At 42.1% G+C, this 18672-nt stretch overlaps 1 protein-coding gene across 1 annotated transcript; it reads right to left on the reverse strand.

Annotated features, from left to right (window-relative positions):
- Positions 1-990: 990 nt before the first annotated feature.
- avl9 (AVL9 homolog (S. cerevisiase)) lies at positions 991-18096 on the reverse strand. Its single transcript, XM_030398678.1, has 16 exons — positions 17844-18096; positions 15672-15792; positions 14182-14267; positions 13843-13914; positions 12191-12280; positions 12044-12110; positions 10926-10966; positions 10806-10844; positions 10645-10714; positions 9215-9666; positions 8988-9122; positions 8654-8873; positions 7823-7940; positions 7685-7738; positions 3715-3803; positions 991-3342 (listed from the first exon to the last, which is right to left on the reverse strand). The coding sequence occupies exons 1-16, from the start codon at positions 17925-17927 to the stop codon at positions 3224-3226; spliced, it is 1857 nt and encodes a 618-aa protein (XP_030254538.1). The 5' UTR covers positions 17928-18096; the 3' UTR covers positions 991-3223.
- Positions 18097-18672: the final 576 nt, after the last annotated feature.

The following is an 18672-nucleotide window of genomic DNA, read 5'->3' on the forward strand; positions in this document are numbered from 1 at the left end:
TTCAGCCTCGTGTGGTCAGAGTGAGTATTACAGCACAGTTGTAACAAAGAAGCCTCACAAAAGAAAATTATCCTGCTAAAAACCTTTTGATATGGTTTTATAAATAATAATAACAAAGATTTCACTCATGGAAAATAAATCAAAACAAGTCGTTTGGTTTCACACAAAGAAAAATCCCCCAATTTTTATTTTTTTTTAATTTTCACTCGATTTTCCAACATGGAAGAAAAAAAAATCTCCTGGGAGAAAAACAAATGCTGAATACAAAATAAAAATTTGCTTAAAATGTGGGAAAAAAATGTAATATTTAAAAGAAAATTCTCCAGATTTTTGTTTTTACAGATGGAAAAATTAAGGAACTTGTTATTCTGGCATAAACATTTGTTTTAACAAATAAAACCAAAATTCTTGAAATCCGGCTGCTTGTCGAACAGGAGAATTAAATATATCCGTGATTAAAAAAAATTATTAAAATGATTTTTTTTCTTCTCTTTGACTCTTTTTTGTTTTTTTTGTTCGATTTTCCAACATAGAAGAAAAAAAAACAAAAAAAATTCTCCTGGGAAAAAAAAAGTAAAATTCACACAGACAAAAAAAAATCTGAATACAAATAAAAATTTGCTTAAAATGTGGAAAAGAAATCTATATAGTTTTAAAAATTCTCCAGATTTTTCACAGATGGACAATAAATTAAATAACATTACATTTTATCCTGTTTTGCCAAAATAAAACCAAAAGTCTTTAAATCCGACTGCTTGTCGAAAACGAGTATTTCCATGATAAAAACGACTAAAGTTAGATTTTTCTCCTCTTTGAGATCATGAACTCAGACAAACAATGAAACACTTCAGAATCTGCTAAATAAATAATCAGCATTAATTAAAATCAGTGTGTTTTTACCTACATTTGTACTCGGACAAACAAACTCAGAGGGACGAAAAGACGTTGACTTGTTTCGATGTATTCGACTTAAAAAAATAAAAGTCTGCGTTATATTTTAATAATTTTTTTAATACAGCAATATAGTTTTATAGTTTCACTTTCTTCTCAAATACATTAAAAGCATCTGTCAAGAAAAATACTCTGTGAATCTTTTAAGTTCACAATACATTCAAATCTTTTTAAATACAAAATGAAAATAGATCATCAGAGGATAAAAAATAAAAGAAAAAGAAAAACAAGAAGCAGCTTTTTTTTTTATTTTAGAGCCGATGTTAAAAGATTTACAGACCGGAAGGGATGACGAGCGTTAACAGCTCGTAACACTGGACCGGGACAGAACAGAACATGCTCACCGGACCGCTTTTAAAACCCAACAGTTGTCGGATGTTTGTTGTCACATAAATAGAATTTAACATAACGGTATCGACTTGTTCCAGTGTTGTCAGGACAAAACATGGGACGTTTATGAGATTACAAGTTTATAACAAAACAAATAAATAAGATATCTGACGTAAACTAGCTTCAGATTTACTAAATATAGTTCTCCCGATTACATATATATATACATACTCTGACAGCGAAGTAGAAAAAGGCCCGGATGAGGGTCAAACAGCCGGGTTGCAGGTTCCTTCATAGGTATCAAGGGAGGTTTTCATCATGAATCGGGTGTTAGGGACACGAGGATTCAAGTAATGACATCGTGGTTGTTTCAGTAACAGCGTTTGGCTGTTAAATTATGTTTGTAGTGTCGAGCTGATCAATTTGATATGGCGTTTATCAAGAAAAATACAAAATATTGTGTTTTCCCGCTTCACAAAATGCAAAATTAGCTGCTTATATTAGTTTAATATCGTCTCAAATTCATGGGGAGAACAAGTTATTTATAAGACGTGTTTAGAGCCCAGAAACTCACATAATGTGATAAAATTATTTTTAACAGTAGTAAAAAACTGAATATATAAAAGAAATTAGCTTTGAGTTAGCGGCAGACAGTTGATTAGAAACTTACTTAAAACATATTTAATTTACTCGCAGCACATAAAAGAACAATTATCAATCATCAGACCGTGTGGCTAGCTAGCATAACTGAAACACAACTAGCTAACCGCAACCATTTTTAGCTAGCTAACTTACTGAAGCTAACTGATAAAATTACAAAGTTAGCTAGTTAAGACTATTTGGAAGACACACTTCTGTTTACATAACACGTGTTTTATTTAATAAATAATTTCTCATAATTTCAAACTAACCAAAACATTTCTTACTAGCATAAGCAAGCTAACGTTGTTCGTATTTTCTTGGTAGCTAAATTTTGGCTAAAAATGGGCTAACTGGTAATGTTACAATATAAAAACTTCTAAGTTGCATTAGCTAGCTAACATTATTAGCATTTTCTTGCTAGCTAAAATGCTTCAGTTAACTGTAAACGTCTTAGTCAAATGATTGGAGGTTTAATTAAAGTATTATCAGTGACGATTTACATCTTTTGTTAACACAACATTTAGCGTGCTTAGCTAACAGTTAGCTAAACGCAGCCATTTTTTGCTAGCTACCTCTCCAAAGCTAACTTTTGTGATAGAACTTCTTATTAATAATTACTGCACACTTCTCTAGAATCACTCTTGTAACAGTAGCTAAAGCATTTTAGCAAGTAAGCTAACGCTAACACAATTAGCTGGCTATTATTAATCCGATTTGTATGGGGGGGAAATTGTGTTGTAGATTTTTCGGACATATTTTAGACTCAACGAAAACAATTCACAAACTGACCAATGATGAAAATAATTATTAATTTCAGCATAAACAATTAAATGTCATGCTGTTACCACGACAACCACTATGTCACCACACTGAACGCGAGCCAGACGGAGTTTAAAATCTAAAAAAGGTCTCATGCAGCTCTTCTGTCAAATCCTGTGACATCATTCTTATTATTATTTTTTTTTGTTTTGTTTTGTTTTGTTTTTGAACATAATTTCTCAGCAGTACAGTCGGATATAAGGACAAACTCTACTGAACACCGCAAACCCAACGACAGCATCTGTAGTGTCTCATCCAGCAAACACGAGCAGGCGCTCGCTTGGGAGGCAGCCTGGTTTTTGATCGATGGCGCCGGCCGGTCTCACAGTGGATCCGGGGCTGTACAGTTAGTCCAGTCCAGACCGGCGTCCCCGGGTTCTTTTAGAGTTCTTGATTCTGAAGATCTCATCCTTCATTAAAAAGCAGCTCGGGCTTCACTCACAGCAGCCAGAAGATCAGCAGGACCAGGAGGGTTCAGGTTTCAGGGTTTCGCCTCCGTGGCTGGTTCTGTCGGGGGTCCGGCTGCAGGTTGGGCCAGCGTCGAGAACCAGGACGACATGGCTGACTTGGCGCTGGTCAACGCTCCGCCCACCGACTGACCTGAGAGCAGAGGTGGAGAACAGCGTGATTCAAGGAGGTATAGGAGACACAGATACCAGATCTGTTTGTTAATTAGCGAAAACACTGAAAAACGTGGTGCTAAAAGAAACTGGTCCTGGATCCGTCTGTTTGTCAGGATTCGCACCAGAACTTACTGGGCGCTATTCTCGACTGAGACTCATCCTCCAGCCAAATATTGTGGAATTGTGTTCAGTAGTTTTTGTGTAATCCTGCCTACAAACCAACAAAAAATAGAAAAATGGCCGCCGAGGGTGTGAAGAGGGTGTAGCAGGCACTTCCTCGTCATCAGACCGCCTGAGATTCTCTTACTTTGGTGAAACCTCCGTGTTTGTTTTTCGTGGTTTTTCTTACCTACGACCTTCCCCGTCTGCACGACGCTGCGGCTGGTGGTCATCATGGCGTTCCCGATCTTCTTCCCTCGCTCGCTATTCTGCACCGAGCTGCAGCAGACACGAAGAAGAAACAAGGAGGTTCACAAACAAACACAATTCAACTGACATTATCTGATATCTAATTTCCACGAGACAGAACGAGCAAGAAACATGAGACTCGGCCTTGTTAAATGAAACGCAAAATCTTCAGAATTGGACGCACAAGGTCAACGTCTCGTGGAGCCGCCATGTTGGATTTTGTGCTAATTAAGCATCAACAGCTTCGGAGTTCCTGGAAGCCTCGAGATCCCAACTTGATTTAAAAGGCATTATTTATAATATCTATAATATATCGGGGACTTCTGTAGACCTGGATCATGTTGGACAATGTTCTGCAGACGTTTCTTTATTATCTGTTTCACCGTGAAGCTCTACGGAACTTCACCTGACGTTCTGACGGGAAACAAAGACAGAAATCGCTCGACGGCGACGGTGAATATTCATCCAGACGGGTTTCTAACCGAAGGAAGGATTTAAAGATGAAGTGAAGACTTTAACTTGATGCCGTCTTCGTCCTGATTGGTCCACGAGAGACGTAAACTGAAGCATCTGTTGAGATTCAGAGTGTGTGTGTGTGTGTGTGTGTGTGTGTGTGATGCCCGGTGGAGCGTGAGCTGGCAACCACGACTCGCCGCCTCTGTGGCGTCTCGCAAGTCAGACTGACGTCCCGCGGCGCCGTCACTCACGGGGACGCCGAGCGGATCCGACCCAACAACAAGCCGAGTGAGGAGGAGGGGGGGGGGGGGGGGGGGGGTTGCTAGGCGCTTGTTGCTAGGATGGATAATCCAGGCAGCTCCGACAGGAATCTTTCCCCGGCCGAGCCAACACTTCCTTTTTGTCTTTATCTTTCAAAGTAAAAGCCCCGCGGTGCTGACGAGCTTTGTGTGCAGAATATTTTATATAAAATCGACCTCGATCGCAGGAAAATGTGAGTGAAAGAATTCAAAAGACGTCCAGAGCGAAGGAAACAATGTTGATGGTGTTGCGATGGAAACACTGTGGTGAAATGATCTCATGATCTGAGTTTCCCCCCCCCGAAGCCTCTGAGAGACGGCGCTCCATCTCGCCGGCTGACCCAAATAAACATCATCCTTGTGCTGCACGCCGACAATAAAGACAGCGAGCGAGCGAGCGAGCGTCCGCCTGAAGCTCGTCACATGACTGTTTTCTGACTCTGCTGCCACCGGACGCTCTTTGTCCAGACAAACATGCAACACAGCACATTCACAAGGAAGTCGTGCGTAGAGACGAGGTTTCAGTTCTTTTGAGAGACAAAAACTGATGGACTCAGCTTTCCTCTTTGACTTTCTCCACCAGCATCGAGTCCAAGTGGCCCACAGCGTTCAGAGACGAGATGCAGGAGAACAGACGGGTTTTCTGCCGTTAAAGCGAGCGAGGAAGCGCTCTGGAGTCAGAAAATGTCCCAGATTAGAGTCCGAACAGGTGATACGATGCCCAGGAAGTAAACTCAGCACACTGGCTGAGGTGTTGTGCTGAACACCGGCAGATCAGCAACACGAAACAGCGTCACAGTTACAGGACTCGTCCACCAGAGAGCGACGAGTCTACAACTGTGTCCTGATCACAGATTTAATAAAGAAACACAAAGACGAGCGTCCTGGTTTGACACAGTGTAACTACGACATCATGTGACGCAAAAAAGCCAGAATGACTCGATGTATTCGGTCTGATAACGTCTAGAAAGTTTAGAAGCTGCAAAACTCTTTCATTCCTCCCATGAACTGGATGTTCTCTCTCAGCGGACGCACTCGACACCTTGCTGGCGCCTTTTCTCAGCCGACTGTTGAATCAGGAGATCGATCGCTCTGACTGAATAGAGAAACTTGAGCTTGTCGCCTGTTTTCGTCACAGTAAATCTACTTCTGGTGTTTTCAGGCTCGAGTGGAAAGAAATCAGTCCATCTTTATTATTCTCAGAGTATTCCTGGGATCATATAAAGGCCTTTAGTCTGTTTTTGTCCGGGTGAGGAGGATTTCATCATCCCTCAGCGACACTTGACGAAAAGGAAAACCTCACACACACTTTTCCAGATCGGGTGAATCACAAACACAAAGCTGAGGCAGGAAACGAGACGCTCCCGATGGAGGAACGCCAAATTCCCTGCCTCCCAACACCGGCTATATCCAGAGTTTTATAGAGCGGCGAGGGGGCCGGCAGAGCCTCCTGTAACTCCTCCTGCTCCACAAACACGCCAACAATCTGAAATATATCCAAAAAATCCAAAGACTTTCAGTTTACATGAGTGTGAAATGTCAGAAACCCGTGAACAGCCGCCACACGAGTCGACTCGGGTCCATAAAAACGTGTGTTTGTTTACTGAGGAAGTTCACAGAGGCCGTGTCACCGAACACCCGGCGGTAAGGAAAGACCGCGTCCTCGCCGTGAAGCGAAGTGAGGGACGGACACACACACACACACACACACACACACACACACACACTCAACTACACGTAACGCGAGTCGCGGCGCTCGGAGTCGCCTTTCATCGACACTCTGCCGGGATGAAACCGGAGTCGAGGCCGACGACGCCTCCAGCTTTTTTTTTTTGAGAATGAAACTCGCTCATAATTAATAGCTCAGCTGATATGAGACGCCCCGACACGCCGCCATGACGCCCTCCTGAGCCGCTATAACCTCCTCAAACGCAGCATGTAGTGACTCACTGCCTGCTGCAGCGGTCTCAATGTTTCCCCGCTGATTCTGTTAAAGATCTGGAGACTTCAACAATCCGATATCTTTCAAATTCCCCCGAAATAAACACAATATTTACCTCCAAACATGCTGAAAATAAAAGTGCTAGCAGTTAATAAACAGCTGGTAACTAACTCCTCAGCAGGAAACACATTTATTCTTGATTATCAAGTTGTAATTATGACATTTAGGACCAGAAATGTAGATTTTCTGACCTGCAGGTTGATATTAAAATCACACGATCAGAAGAAACCAGTTGGAAGTTTTTGTGGAAACGTACGTCTGTTGTCTGATATAAAACGTATTTCTTTACATACAAAAAGATGATTTAAAGTCGTTTTTGGACACTAACTTTATTGTTTTTAGTGTTAAAATGTGTTAATTATAGATTTTTTTTTCCCTTTTTAGTATCAGAATGAGCCCCATGTAGCCAGAACTCTTGTACTTTAAAAGAAATTTCACCAACATAACGTGAAATTTGTGGACTTGAAGGAAGGACTGAGTCCGAGCAGCGTCTACAGGAAACAACATCTAGTTTTTACACTCTTTAGCAGCTTAATTCTCGCTCTCAAATTACCGTTATAGGTAAAAAATGTGCGCACAAATCAACAGAACGATATCGGGAACATTCTGACAGAAGTGTTTCAATATATCTACGTCCAAAACCAGAACAGAGTCGATCCAAACACACCGCGGGCCTTTATCTGCTTTCAGCCCCTTCAAAGTAAAAGCACGGTCAGGTGTCTGAGAGTAAAACACGGAGAAAGAATCAGACAAAATGACTGAATTAATTCGATGGCTGAAAAACTCTGATTTGAGGTTTTATATGAACTTTTTAAAGGAGTAGGACGCAGAAATAAGAAGTAACAGCCTGGTTCTTTGTTTTTCGGAGCCCTGGTGGTTGAAACATGTCGCATTTTTAATGATAAATCATCATAATTAAGTCTTTTAAATATTTACGTCCTTGTTTGTCACATTTTCTTATATTTGGAGAAGATGGATTCTTGTGAGTGTCGTGTTTTGTAGCATCTTGTCGCCACAAGAGGGCAGAAGAGTCCTCTGATCACAGATCTGCTCCTGTGTTGTTTACGACGCTCTGTCTTTATAATTTTACAGCGTTTGACGCTGCTGAGGAGTTTAAAAACAGATCTTTGCATTACGAACAGAAGAAGACTCACTGTGAGAGTCGCAGCTTCACGTCCGCCACGCTGTACTGACCCTGGAACGGGTGTCTGCAACAGAGAAAGAGGTCAAACATTCATGACACAACAATTAAATGTCAAAGAAACTCCAGATTCCCTCGCCGTCACACCTACCCCGGGGTGATGGCGGCCATGGCGGGGTGCTTGTTGTTGTACCACACTCGGTAGTTGTGGGAGATCTTCCAGGCGGTGACGAACGGAGCGCCGTAATCAGCCAGCAGCCGCTCGTTATCTGAACAGAGGACAACAAGCAGAGTAACTGGATTTACTCTCTAGAAAGTTAATTACGTGCGCTGAGAATGATGATCACAGCTTCTTCCGACGATGACAAACTCTTTAGAAAACACAGAAAATCAACTCAACTTGAAGAAAGAAGAAGAGTCGGTGCATTTGTTAGATGTATTAAAGGGTAAATCTGACATTTTTTTAAGCTTTAACGTGTGTTTACATCGTCTTCTATCGTCGTTTTACTTTGAAAAAGGAGATTTATTTGACATTTTATCCCTTTTCTTTTGTTTTTGTGAACAAATGTCAGCAGATTGACGGTTCAGAGTCCTGAAAACTCGTCCCGGAGTCTTTCAGTTCTCGTCCTTTCTGTCAGGAATAACAAATCTATTCCAGTATTTCCGTGAGTGTCTTCCAATCCAGATGTTTCCTTTATTCACCTGCCGATCCATCTACGTCTCTCAAAACGTTTACTTTGAAATTGGGGTGAAAATAATCGAAATCAGTCTAAAAAAAACAAACGAATGCTTTCAAAAACTGCTCGAACAGTTTCAGGAGGTGTTTTAAATTAACGAGTGGACGTCTTTATGACGTTCTGTACTTAAAACAAAACTTCAATTAAGCTCAGATGTATTTAACGACTTCTCACCGCCTGCAGATACTCTGGATAAGTGATTTAAATATCGTGTTAATGAAGACGTGCGAGGCAACGAGCCGCACCTTCCTGTAAGGCGGAGGACAGTAAGGAGTGGAGGTAGAGGGTGAACTGGGCTCGGATCCACTCGTCTCCGCCCTCCCAGCCCGTCCCGTCCAGGAAGACGTCGTCGCGGTTCTCCGTCACGTGCTTCACCAGGTAGTCGGCGAAGCGCAGGTCCGCCGTCGTCAGGCTCAGGATCTTGCGGAGCTCCGGGTCCTGGATGTGGACGGCGGCTTCCTCCACCTGTGACACGAACCACAGAAGAAGAAGAAGAAGAAGAAGAAGAAGAAGAAGTTCCGGTGTTGTTACTGTGAAACCTGCTCGGGGGGTTCATGGATACGTTCACGCAGGACTTACATCCACGATCGCGTCGCTGAGGTGCCGCTGCTGTCGGAAGAGGATGTTGGTCGCCCCGGCAACGAAGCCTCGCACCGTCACGTCTGACAGCAGGTGATGCTGCTGCAGCGCCATGTAGGGCAGACACAGGTAACCCTGACGAACAGGAGGGAGATTCATACTCAGCATTTTCCAAACTTTAAAGACTGTCTTGGATGTGATTGACAACGAGAGTTCTCAGGCGTTACCTTGGTGAAGAGGGGGAGCGGCAGGCCGTACTGGTCCTCCTCCAGACCGGACACCAGACCCGGGACGACTCCCTGACCGCTGCCGGACTGCGGCTGCACAGTGATGGGCGTCCCCGGCTTGGACTCAAAGGCGTCTGTTAGGTCCGCCGCCGTGTCTTTCCCCTCCGTTGCCTCTTTCTCCTCCAACACGCTGGGGTCCAGAGTCTCCCAGTCGCTCTCGGAGGACTCTGGCGAGGTGCGTGACGGCGGTTTGAGGAGGTGGTTGTCGCCCTCGGCGCTGTTACCGGAGGACAGAGACTCTGCGGCGGGCTCCAGGTCCAGCGCGGTGTCGCCGATGTCGGTGACGGACACGGAGACGAACTCCTCGGCGCTCTCCGCCAGGCTCGGGTCCTCCGACACGCTGCTCTTCGGCCTGTAGTGGGACGAGTCCACCAGGCCATGCTCGATCATCCCTGAACCAATCAGAGCGCAGAGAAAAGGTCAGCACCGCTTCATTTCATTACAGCTAATCCAGTTAGCCGTTAGCTGCCCGATGGTTGATGTGAGACTTTCAGACGCTTTAAGAAGAAATAACTTGTTTTTTTTGTGTAATTTTAAAAGTTTTCTGTTGTTGTTTAGGATTTAAGACACTAATCTGATTGGTTATACAGTATTTTAATATTTAAAAATACTCAATATTTATTTAATATTTAATTTGAGTATTTTAGTGCGTTTTCTAATTTCAGTTTTGCTCTTGTTCATCTTTAGTTTAATATTTATAATATGTAGTAATAATAAAATAGAGAACTCAAACTGCCAAAATGTAAAAAAACAAACAAATAAATAATAAATATATATATATAATATACATTTCCATACCTTTAAACTTTTTCTATAATAATTTCATAGTTTTTTTTTTTATATAGTTTTTCTATTTTTTATTAATTTTTAAATCTTTATTTTGTTTTTTATTTTAATTTCAAGAGTGCGTTTTCTAATTTTAGTTGCTCAACTTTAGTTTAATAATTATAATATTATTTTATAATATGTATTAATAATATAACAGAGAACTTAAACTGCCCAAATCTGAAAAACAAACAAATAGATAAATAAATAAGCCATTAAACACAATAAAGATAATACAACAACAACAAAAAAAGAAATTAATTACTAAATATAATGTGACATAAATGGTTATTTGTCTTTTAATTTGCTCCTGTATTCATTTAATGTTCATTTCGGTGCATTTAAAAGGCATTTTTAAGTATTACTTTGGCAGTTCTGGGCTTTGTAATTATCTAGTTAGCTATAAAGTGTTGTTTACCTGTTGGTTTCAGTTAAATAACACCTCGTTTTAATCCAATAGCTTTGGTACAAAATTCCTTACAAAAGCCTGATTTTAAGTGCGAGAGGAAAGCTTTTATTTCTTTATGTGTTTGGGAGTTGCTGACCTGGGAACAGTGATAAAACTGTCATCAGAGCTCCGACTAGTCTGTTGACAGGAGACACGTAGAACAGCACCTGCAAACAAAACGAACCAAATCATTAAAAACAAGAAATTCAGTGTCACTTTTCAAACATTTTGCCGCAAAGCAGAAAAAGCTTCTCGAACCTTCTTCTCCAGCAGAATGAGCTTGAAGAGGATGAGAACCTGTGATGGAGAAATAAAAAGGATTACTGACGTTGTTATAAAACCAGACATCAACGTCTTTGCTCAGTTTGTGTTTTCTACCTTGTGTCGAAAGTGCAGAATTAAATCCCTCGGAGATAAACCTGAACACACAAACAAGAGCGTCAACAAATGAGGAATCTTTTGACATTTTGGTGCAGACATGATGCTTTTTCACACAAAGAAGGAAAGAAACTTTATGTAGGTCATTTTCCGAATTTACCAGAAGGCCAGAATAAGTAAGAATTTGTTGTAAACTGTGTTTTGTAACGTTTTTAAAGTTCCTCTTAAAGCAAAAACTCCCAAAATTGAGCAATTTTCAAAGGGAGTCTGGGGGCGAGCAACAAAGAAGTGGCCATTATTGGTTTGTGTTAACTGTATTTGTAAAACTTAATGTGTTTACAGTCGATAAATGTTGTTTTCTTTCATAAATTCAGTGTAAATGGTGAAATATGTACAAACAGTCAACAAATTAGGAATCTTTTGACATTTATGTGCAGACATGATGCTTTTTCACACAAAAAAGGAAAGAAACTGAACGTAGGACATTTGCCGAATTTACCAGAAGGCACAAATAAGTAAGAATTTGTTGTAAACTGTGTTTTGTAACGTTTTTAAAGTTTCTCTTCAAGTGAAAACTCCCAAAATCGAGTGATTTTCAAATGGAGTCTGGTGGTGATAAACAAAGAAGATACCTATATTGGTTTTTGTTTACTGTACTGGTAAAATTTAACGTGTTTACGGTCAATAAATGTTGTTTTCTTTCATAAATTAAGTGTAAATGGTGAAATATGATGAACCAGACATGATGCTTTTTCACACAAAGGAGAAAAGAAACTGAATGTAGGACATTTGCCGAATTTACCAGAAGGTCCAAATAAGTGCAAATTTATTGTAAACTGTGTTTTATAACATTTTTAAAGATTCTCTTACAGCAAAAACTCACAAAATTAAACGGTTTTCAAAGGGAGTCTGGTGGCGAGCAACAAAGAAGTGGCCTATATTGGTTTCTGTTTACTGTATTGGTAAAATTTAACGTGTTTACGGTCGATAAATGTTGTTTTCTTTCATAAATTCAATGTAAATGGTATTCAAACAGCTGTTCCTCTTTTCTCTCTGACACCTAAACCCAGATGTTTTGTGTTTTAGCAGGTTTTTCTGTCCAGTGTGACTTAACGTACCGAGATAAACCTGCGATCCCTCCAGAGCCGAACCCCTCAGAGAGCCGTTCATGTGGTCGTACAGCTCCTGCAGGTAGGAAACAGGAAGTGAGTGAAGCCGATAACAGAAGAAACAGTAAAACGGATTCAGGTTTCAGATCAACTCACCTTTAATATGGAGATCTGTGAGAAGTCTTTCTCCTCGAAGTAGGCGTGTGTGATGAGCTGTAGTTTAGCTTGCAGCAGACCGTAGAGAGGCTGCAGATCAAACACAATGTGATCAAACAAGATTGTAAAACACACTGAGTCCACAGTTTATCGTCTCACATGGTGCAAGTTCAAATTTAATAACAATATCACTGATAATAAACACTTCACACATGTTTTTCTGAGGAAATATCCAGATGTTGAGCGAATGAAAGCCATGTTGTGAGCTCAAAATACAAATAAGAGGAACATTAATCTCATTAAACTTCTTTATTTCCTTCTTTACGCCAACTTTAAGCATATAAAATAATTAAAAACACACATTTAGATACTGTGGAGGCTTTAAAACCCTTTTTAATGATATATTCACGGATTTGAAATCTCATTGGCTACATGAGGCGTCAATCATCCGAAAGCTGGTGTGTGAGTGGCTCAGGAGGGAGAGGGGGCGGAGCAAGGAGTCGTCTCCTGTCTATGAAAGCACTCGCTGGCTGTTGCAGGCCACAGGGCGGGCATAGAGGCTCCTAACTGGTCGAATGAGGCGTCAATCATCGCAGTTTATCTCCATCTAAGTGTTGAATACTGAGTTTATTTTGACTAAAGTGTATTTTGTAGTTGTGAGCAAAAACAAGAGTGGAGGCAGCTGGACAATAGAATTTGATTAAAGAAAATCTAATTTATGACATTATTTCCTTTCCTCTCATTTCCTTTCCTTTCATTTCCTTTCCTTTCCTTTCATTTCCTTTCCTTTCCTCTCATTTCCTTCCTTTCCTTTCCTTTCATTTCATTTCCTTTCCTTTCATTTCCTTTCCTTTCCTCTCCTCTCATTTCCTTTCCTCTCATTTCCTTTCCTTTCCTCTCCTCTCCTCTCCTCTCATTTCCTTTCCTTTCCTTTCATTTCATTTCCTTTCCTTTCATTTCCTTCTCCTTTCCTTTCCTTTCCTTTCCTCTCCTCTCCTTTCCTTTCATTTCCTCTCCTTTCCTTTCCTTTCCTTTCCTTTCCTCTCCTCTCCTCTCCTTTCCTTTCCTTTCCTTTCCTTTCCTCTCCTCTCCTTTCCTTTCCTTTCCTCTCCTCTCCTCTCCTTTCCTTTCCTTTCCTTTCCTCTCCTTTCCTTTCATTTCACTTCATTTCCTTTCCTCTCCTCTTCTCTCCTTTCCTTTCATGCCCTTTCCTTTCCTTTAGGAATATGAAGCATTTAATAAGCTACCAAACTACCAAAACAGACACTTGCAGATTATTTATTAAGTGATATAGAGGAGATTTAAAAATATGGAGATACATTTAATGTATCACAACACAGCCTAAAAATATCACAATGTCATTTAAAGTGAATATATCATCACTAACTGCCTTTCCCAACGTTTTAATAAGTGATCAGTGAATAAGTTCAACTGTAAAGTTTGAAATAAAACATGAATTCTTCACTGAAGTTCGACTCAGGACATCTAACAGCTCGTCTGGTGTCACGTTGTCTCGGAGGATTTTACTGGATCAACTTTACACCATTAAATCGTGTCTGCGAGTCATTTAAATCTCTGCTGGGACACATGAAAAGACGACTTCACATCTGGGAGCCGTCATGTTGACTTTCCTATCTTTTATCCCGACTCACCACTCGACTGAGGACGCAGACGCTCTTCTGAACCGTCTCCCGGGTGACGTCAGCCTGTCGGACCTTCAGGGCCTGAGAGAGAGAGGACGAATTGAAAATATGAAAGTTTAGATGTGAGGGATCACAGCGAGGCCGCTGCGTGACTCATCGCTCGGCCGACGACCTCACGCTGACGTCACGACGGACACAAACAGAACAGGAAGTTCACGTTCAAATCCGATCAAATCAAGAACACACGAAGAAGATGTGATGTCAGGAAAAGGACAGACGTCTTTATTAGAAAACTATAAAAAAAGGAACAAATCAGAAGAAGAAGAAGAAGAAACATCTCTGACTGACCTTTGCTTCTATTTGGCGATAACATGAAACTCCGTAAACACACTTCATGTCTCCGCTGAGCGGCGGCAGGTGGAAATACACCGTGTCTGCAAAACAACAACAAGAGAGGCGAGTTAACATGCAGTTTAATGTCTTCTACAAATATCACGTTAGCGGCGAGGGAAATGCCACGACCGTCAGCCTCCATCCCCTCTGACGAGGAGCGGTTTGTAACGTGGTTACGATCTCCTCTGGACGAAGCGGCGGCGGAGTCGCAGAGGTCAGATCGTGAACGTCAGAGATTAACGAGAGCCGACGGAGGCCGAGCATCTGGAGCGAGGCAGAATCACAGCCGGCTGCACGGCTCACATGTTCAGGAACACAAGCTCATTCTTGCTTTCCTGAGATCTGAGACGTTCAGAGATGATTCGATGCTGCTGATCGTTATCGATCACCGCTGTTTAAATGTTCTTCAGTCTGCGTTTATTCATTATAATCCTGATCTTGTTCTTTCTCTTCTGTGGCGCTGCAACACCTGAATTTCCTCCTCGTTGATCAATACCTTTCTTATCTTATTTGGCAGCTGTCGGCAGCTCCCACCACTTCCTCTCTCGCAGTGCATTGTGGGACAAAAGCACACACACACACACACACCCAAAAAATCATTAAACTGTGACTTTTCTTCTGTTAACGCCACCGATATGAAACCAGTTCAGAAACTGGCTCCTAGACTGATGTTCAAACTACAAAACAGACACACATGAGCTTCGTCTCCTGAGAGACGCAGGAAGTCGACAATAACCGTGCTCTCATGTGATGACTGTTAATCTTTAGTAATGTTAACACCAGTGATAAAACATAAAACACCCGCTCGTATCGGTGCGACTGCTGCTTTTATGAGCCGCGGAGCCGAGAGGCCGTCTGTCACATCCTCTTTTATTTAATTCAAAACACACGAAAGATGAAGCTGAGGCCGATTCCTGCGACAGAAACCAGCAGCAGCAGACAGATCCTCTCCAGTTTCAGCTGAACTCTGACTCAGTTCCTGCTGTTTGCCTTCCCAGGACAGGATGAAGAGCGGTGGCAGTGAACCACAGGACTGTCACATGACGGCAGCCACAACAACACGGGACAGATCGCCAGAGAAACCGTCTCGCTCTTTACACCCTGCAGGATGTTTGCCTGTTCAAACATGACACCTGCTTTCACAGAATCACAGCTTCATCCCGTCACTGTCGACTGCAATAAAAAGGGTAAAAAAAAAAAAACATCTTTCTGACTCTATTTCACTTGTTCAAAAACTCAATAATGGACTCAAAGTGGCTTTTTTACACCATCTGCATCCAAATATCTGAACTCTAACGCTCCTGCAGACTTTGCGTGTGAGTTTGTGGGAAGTGTGTTAGTGGTTTTAATGATGTGGTTGATCAGTTTACATCTACTTCACCTCCACCCTGTAACACAAACACACACACACACACACACACACACACACAGTGGGTGTGACGTACCTTCCTGGTAGTTGTGCGCTCCGTCGGGCAGAGCCAGGAACGGGAGGTACCTCCACTCCTCCGGCAGCAGGTTGCTGTCATGACCCTCGTCTGGCAGCAGCGGCGGGTACGAGAACTCAACCTGGAACAAAGTCTTCATTAGCATCTCAATCACGGGAGAGTTTCGTCCTGCAGGTTTAAGTTCCTGGACACTTTACTTGTCATGTGCTGCTTTAAAAACCTACTTTTGTCCCTGTTCGTCTGCATTATTTTAATATTTCTTCACTCTTTTCTGTGTCATCATGAGGCTCTTTCTCTTTTGTTACGTATGAACGTCGTTCTGTCTCACTGAGCTACAGACGAATCGGCCTTCCTGCCAGCGCCGACAGGATTAACCTGAAACCTGCTGGTCCTGAACGACACAATGCTTCGAGCGCGCTCCCTCAGGGCGAGGTGCTGCTAACCCACTTGGGAGGAGTGATGCTCCAATAAAAACACATCTCTTCAATAAGCTTCCTGCCGGAGAAACAGATGGGCGGCAGGTGAATGAAAGAAGGACGGGGGGGGTCCAGAGAGGCTGTAAGAGAAGACGGATTAAAGAGCCAGAACCCAATCTGATACCCAGCAGGAGATCGCTGACCCCCTATCAGATAACCTGCCCGGCCCGAGGCAACAGCCCTGAAACAAAGAGCGTCCTCTGTCTCAGTTCTGCATCCAGAAATGTCTTTTTTATGTTCGGCCTGTGAACAGCAGCTGCTCACACGGCCCAGACAGAGACGGTCGGTCCAGATGGAGAGCAGCGAGGACGACGAGGACGAGGAGGACGAGGAGGAGGAGGAGGAGGAGGATCAGTGTTCAGGTGTTTTACGGCCTGTAAATGTAATGAATGCAGACGACGCATCAGAGGCGCCTCACACACACTTTCACTGATTAGAAGGTGTTAAACACACACAGTTGTCGTTGCAGGAGGCCGACAGCCGACGGCACGGAGAGACATGTTCTTTTTTCTGCAAAACAGCAGAACCAACAGGAGACGTTTGTCTGTCGGGGTTCTGTTTAATTCAGGTGGAATGATATCAGAACAAAGTGCGAGTGAAGCGGATCACTTCAAACCTTTGAATGAACAAGTTAGGTAAAAAGAAACCAAACCAAACTCTGCGGAGGGAAACAGTGAGACGTAGAGCTGACAGACAATCAGTCTCAAACTGTTCTGATGAGAGATTGATAGTTTCCAATAAAACATGTCGAACACTTTCTGGTTCCAGCTTCTTAAATATGAGGATTTGCTGCTTTTCTTTGTTTGTTGAAGCATTTTAAAGGCGTCACTGATGACTCATGTGGCGGTTTTTCCCAATTTCCTGACATTTTAAGGACCAAACAATGAGACAGTTACTTGTGGAAATATTGTGCAGATTAATCACTAATTAAAACATTGATCTGGTGACTTTACTAGCCGACATCTTGCACACAAACCCTCATAAAAAACCATCTTCCAGATAAATCTTGCAGCTTGGAGACACTTGGATGGAGCCATGTTATGTTTTCATCCTTTGAGCAACACTGCTTTGTGAAATAATTAATTCCTCGCGTTTTATCTCTTCAGGAAGTTTAATCTCTTGTGCAAGAGACGCAAATTACACAACCACACAACAAGAACACACACGGCAGACTAAATGTCTCTGCTGCAGTTTATTGCAGGGAAACAGCCGTAACTCAGATTAAAGGCTTCTATTAAAGCACCAGCAGTCACCCAACACATCATCCTCTCACTGCTGACATCCATCATGATGACAGGGAGGTAAATCTCAGACAAACAGAGAATCCAGGAGCTCTGAGAACAGCCTGTGGTAATAAAAACAACCCAGTGCTGCTGCTGCTCAGCACACTGGAGTGAAAAGATGTCCAGGCTGGCAGCAGAGCACATGTTATATAACCCTGAGAGCCCAGAGCCAACAGCTGATGTTAGACACAGCCTCCCCTTCACTGCATGTCAGCCTGTGGATCAGCCTGCACAGAGCTGCTGCCTGTGTAATGTCACCGCGACACTGTCAGTCCGCCGGATGACACTCCATAACCGCCAGATCAGGAAGCAAAACAGCGGAAATGTCCCTTTTTTTAGGCAAAATCAACTCACAAGGAAGAGACAGCAAGCTAGCAGTTAGCTTAGCTAGCACAGAGCAGAGGTTCACCTACCTGACAGCCCTTTTTGTGGTGAAATCCAACCACCACGATGTGAAGTACCGGTCCCTTTGGGTCGTCTCTGCCGTGAGGCTCCATCCCCTCCTGGTGTCGTGGCGGTCCGGTGCTGTTCTGTAGGCTCCGGACTCGGATGTAAACACAGCGAACAAAAGACGATGTTTTCCCTCTGAGGAGATGCAGCAGGCACGAGCACAACACAGCCGAGAGGACTCTCTTCCGCTTCGTCCCACTGCGGGCAGAGGAGGAGCCCGCGGGAGGGTTCACTGCTGCGCACTTCCGGGTTCGTCTTTAAAACGTACACGGCGTTTGAGAGGCAAACAAACATGATTAATTATTTTTTGAACATTAAAAAAACTGTGTTACATTATTAAGAACAATATGTATATACAAGTAAAGTAAATATACCATAGACTAACCCAAAGTTTAAAAATAAAGATACAAATAAATAAGAAAAATAAATCAACTTTATACAACATGCGCATTCACCGTATTCAACACAATATGACGTGATTTTAGAGAATCCAATCACTTAAATTTATTGCGAAGTCTTAATAAATCTTACAATTAACTCTCATTAATTAAGCTGTCATTCTTCCGTTTCTGTACATTTGATCTCGACACAATTATGGTAAAAACATTTTGTATTTTTGTATTTCTTTAGATTTACTAATAAATACATACATAACAATGAGTAATAATTGATATGTTTTGTATTTCTATCTTGTATATTTTGTATACAAAATCTTGATTTGAAGAAAAATGTACAAAATGGAAGTATTTATAAAAATTCATGTGACCGTTGGACGCGGAAGACCATGCAAAA

The sequence above is a fragment of the Sparus aurata genome, chromosome 19, assembly GCF_900880675.1.
Source record: "Sparus aurata chromosome 19, fSpaAur1.1, whole genome shotgun sequence".
Classification (NCBI taxonomy): domain Eukaryota; kingdom Metazoa; phylum Chordata; class Actinopteri; order Spariformes; family Sparidae; genus Sparus; species Sparus aurata.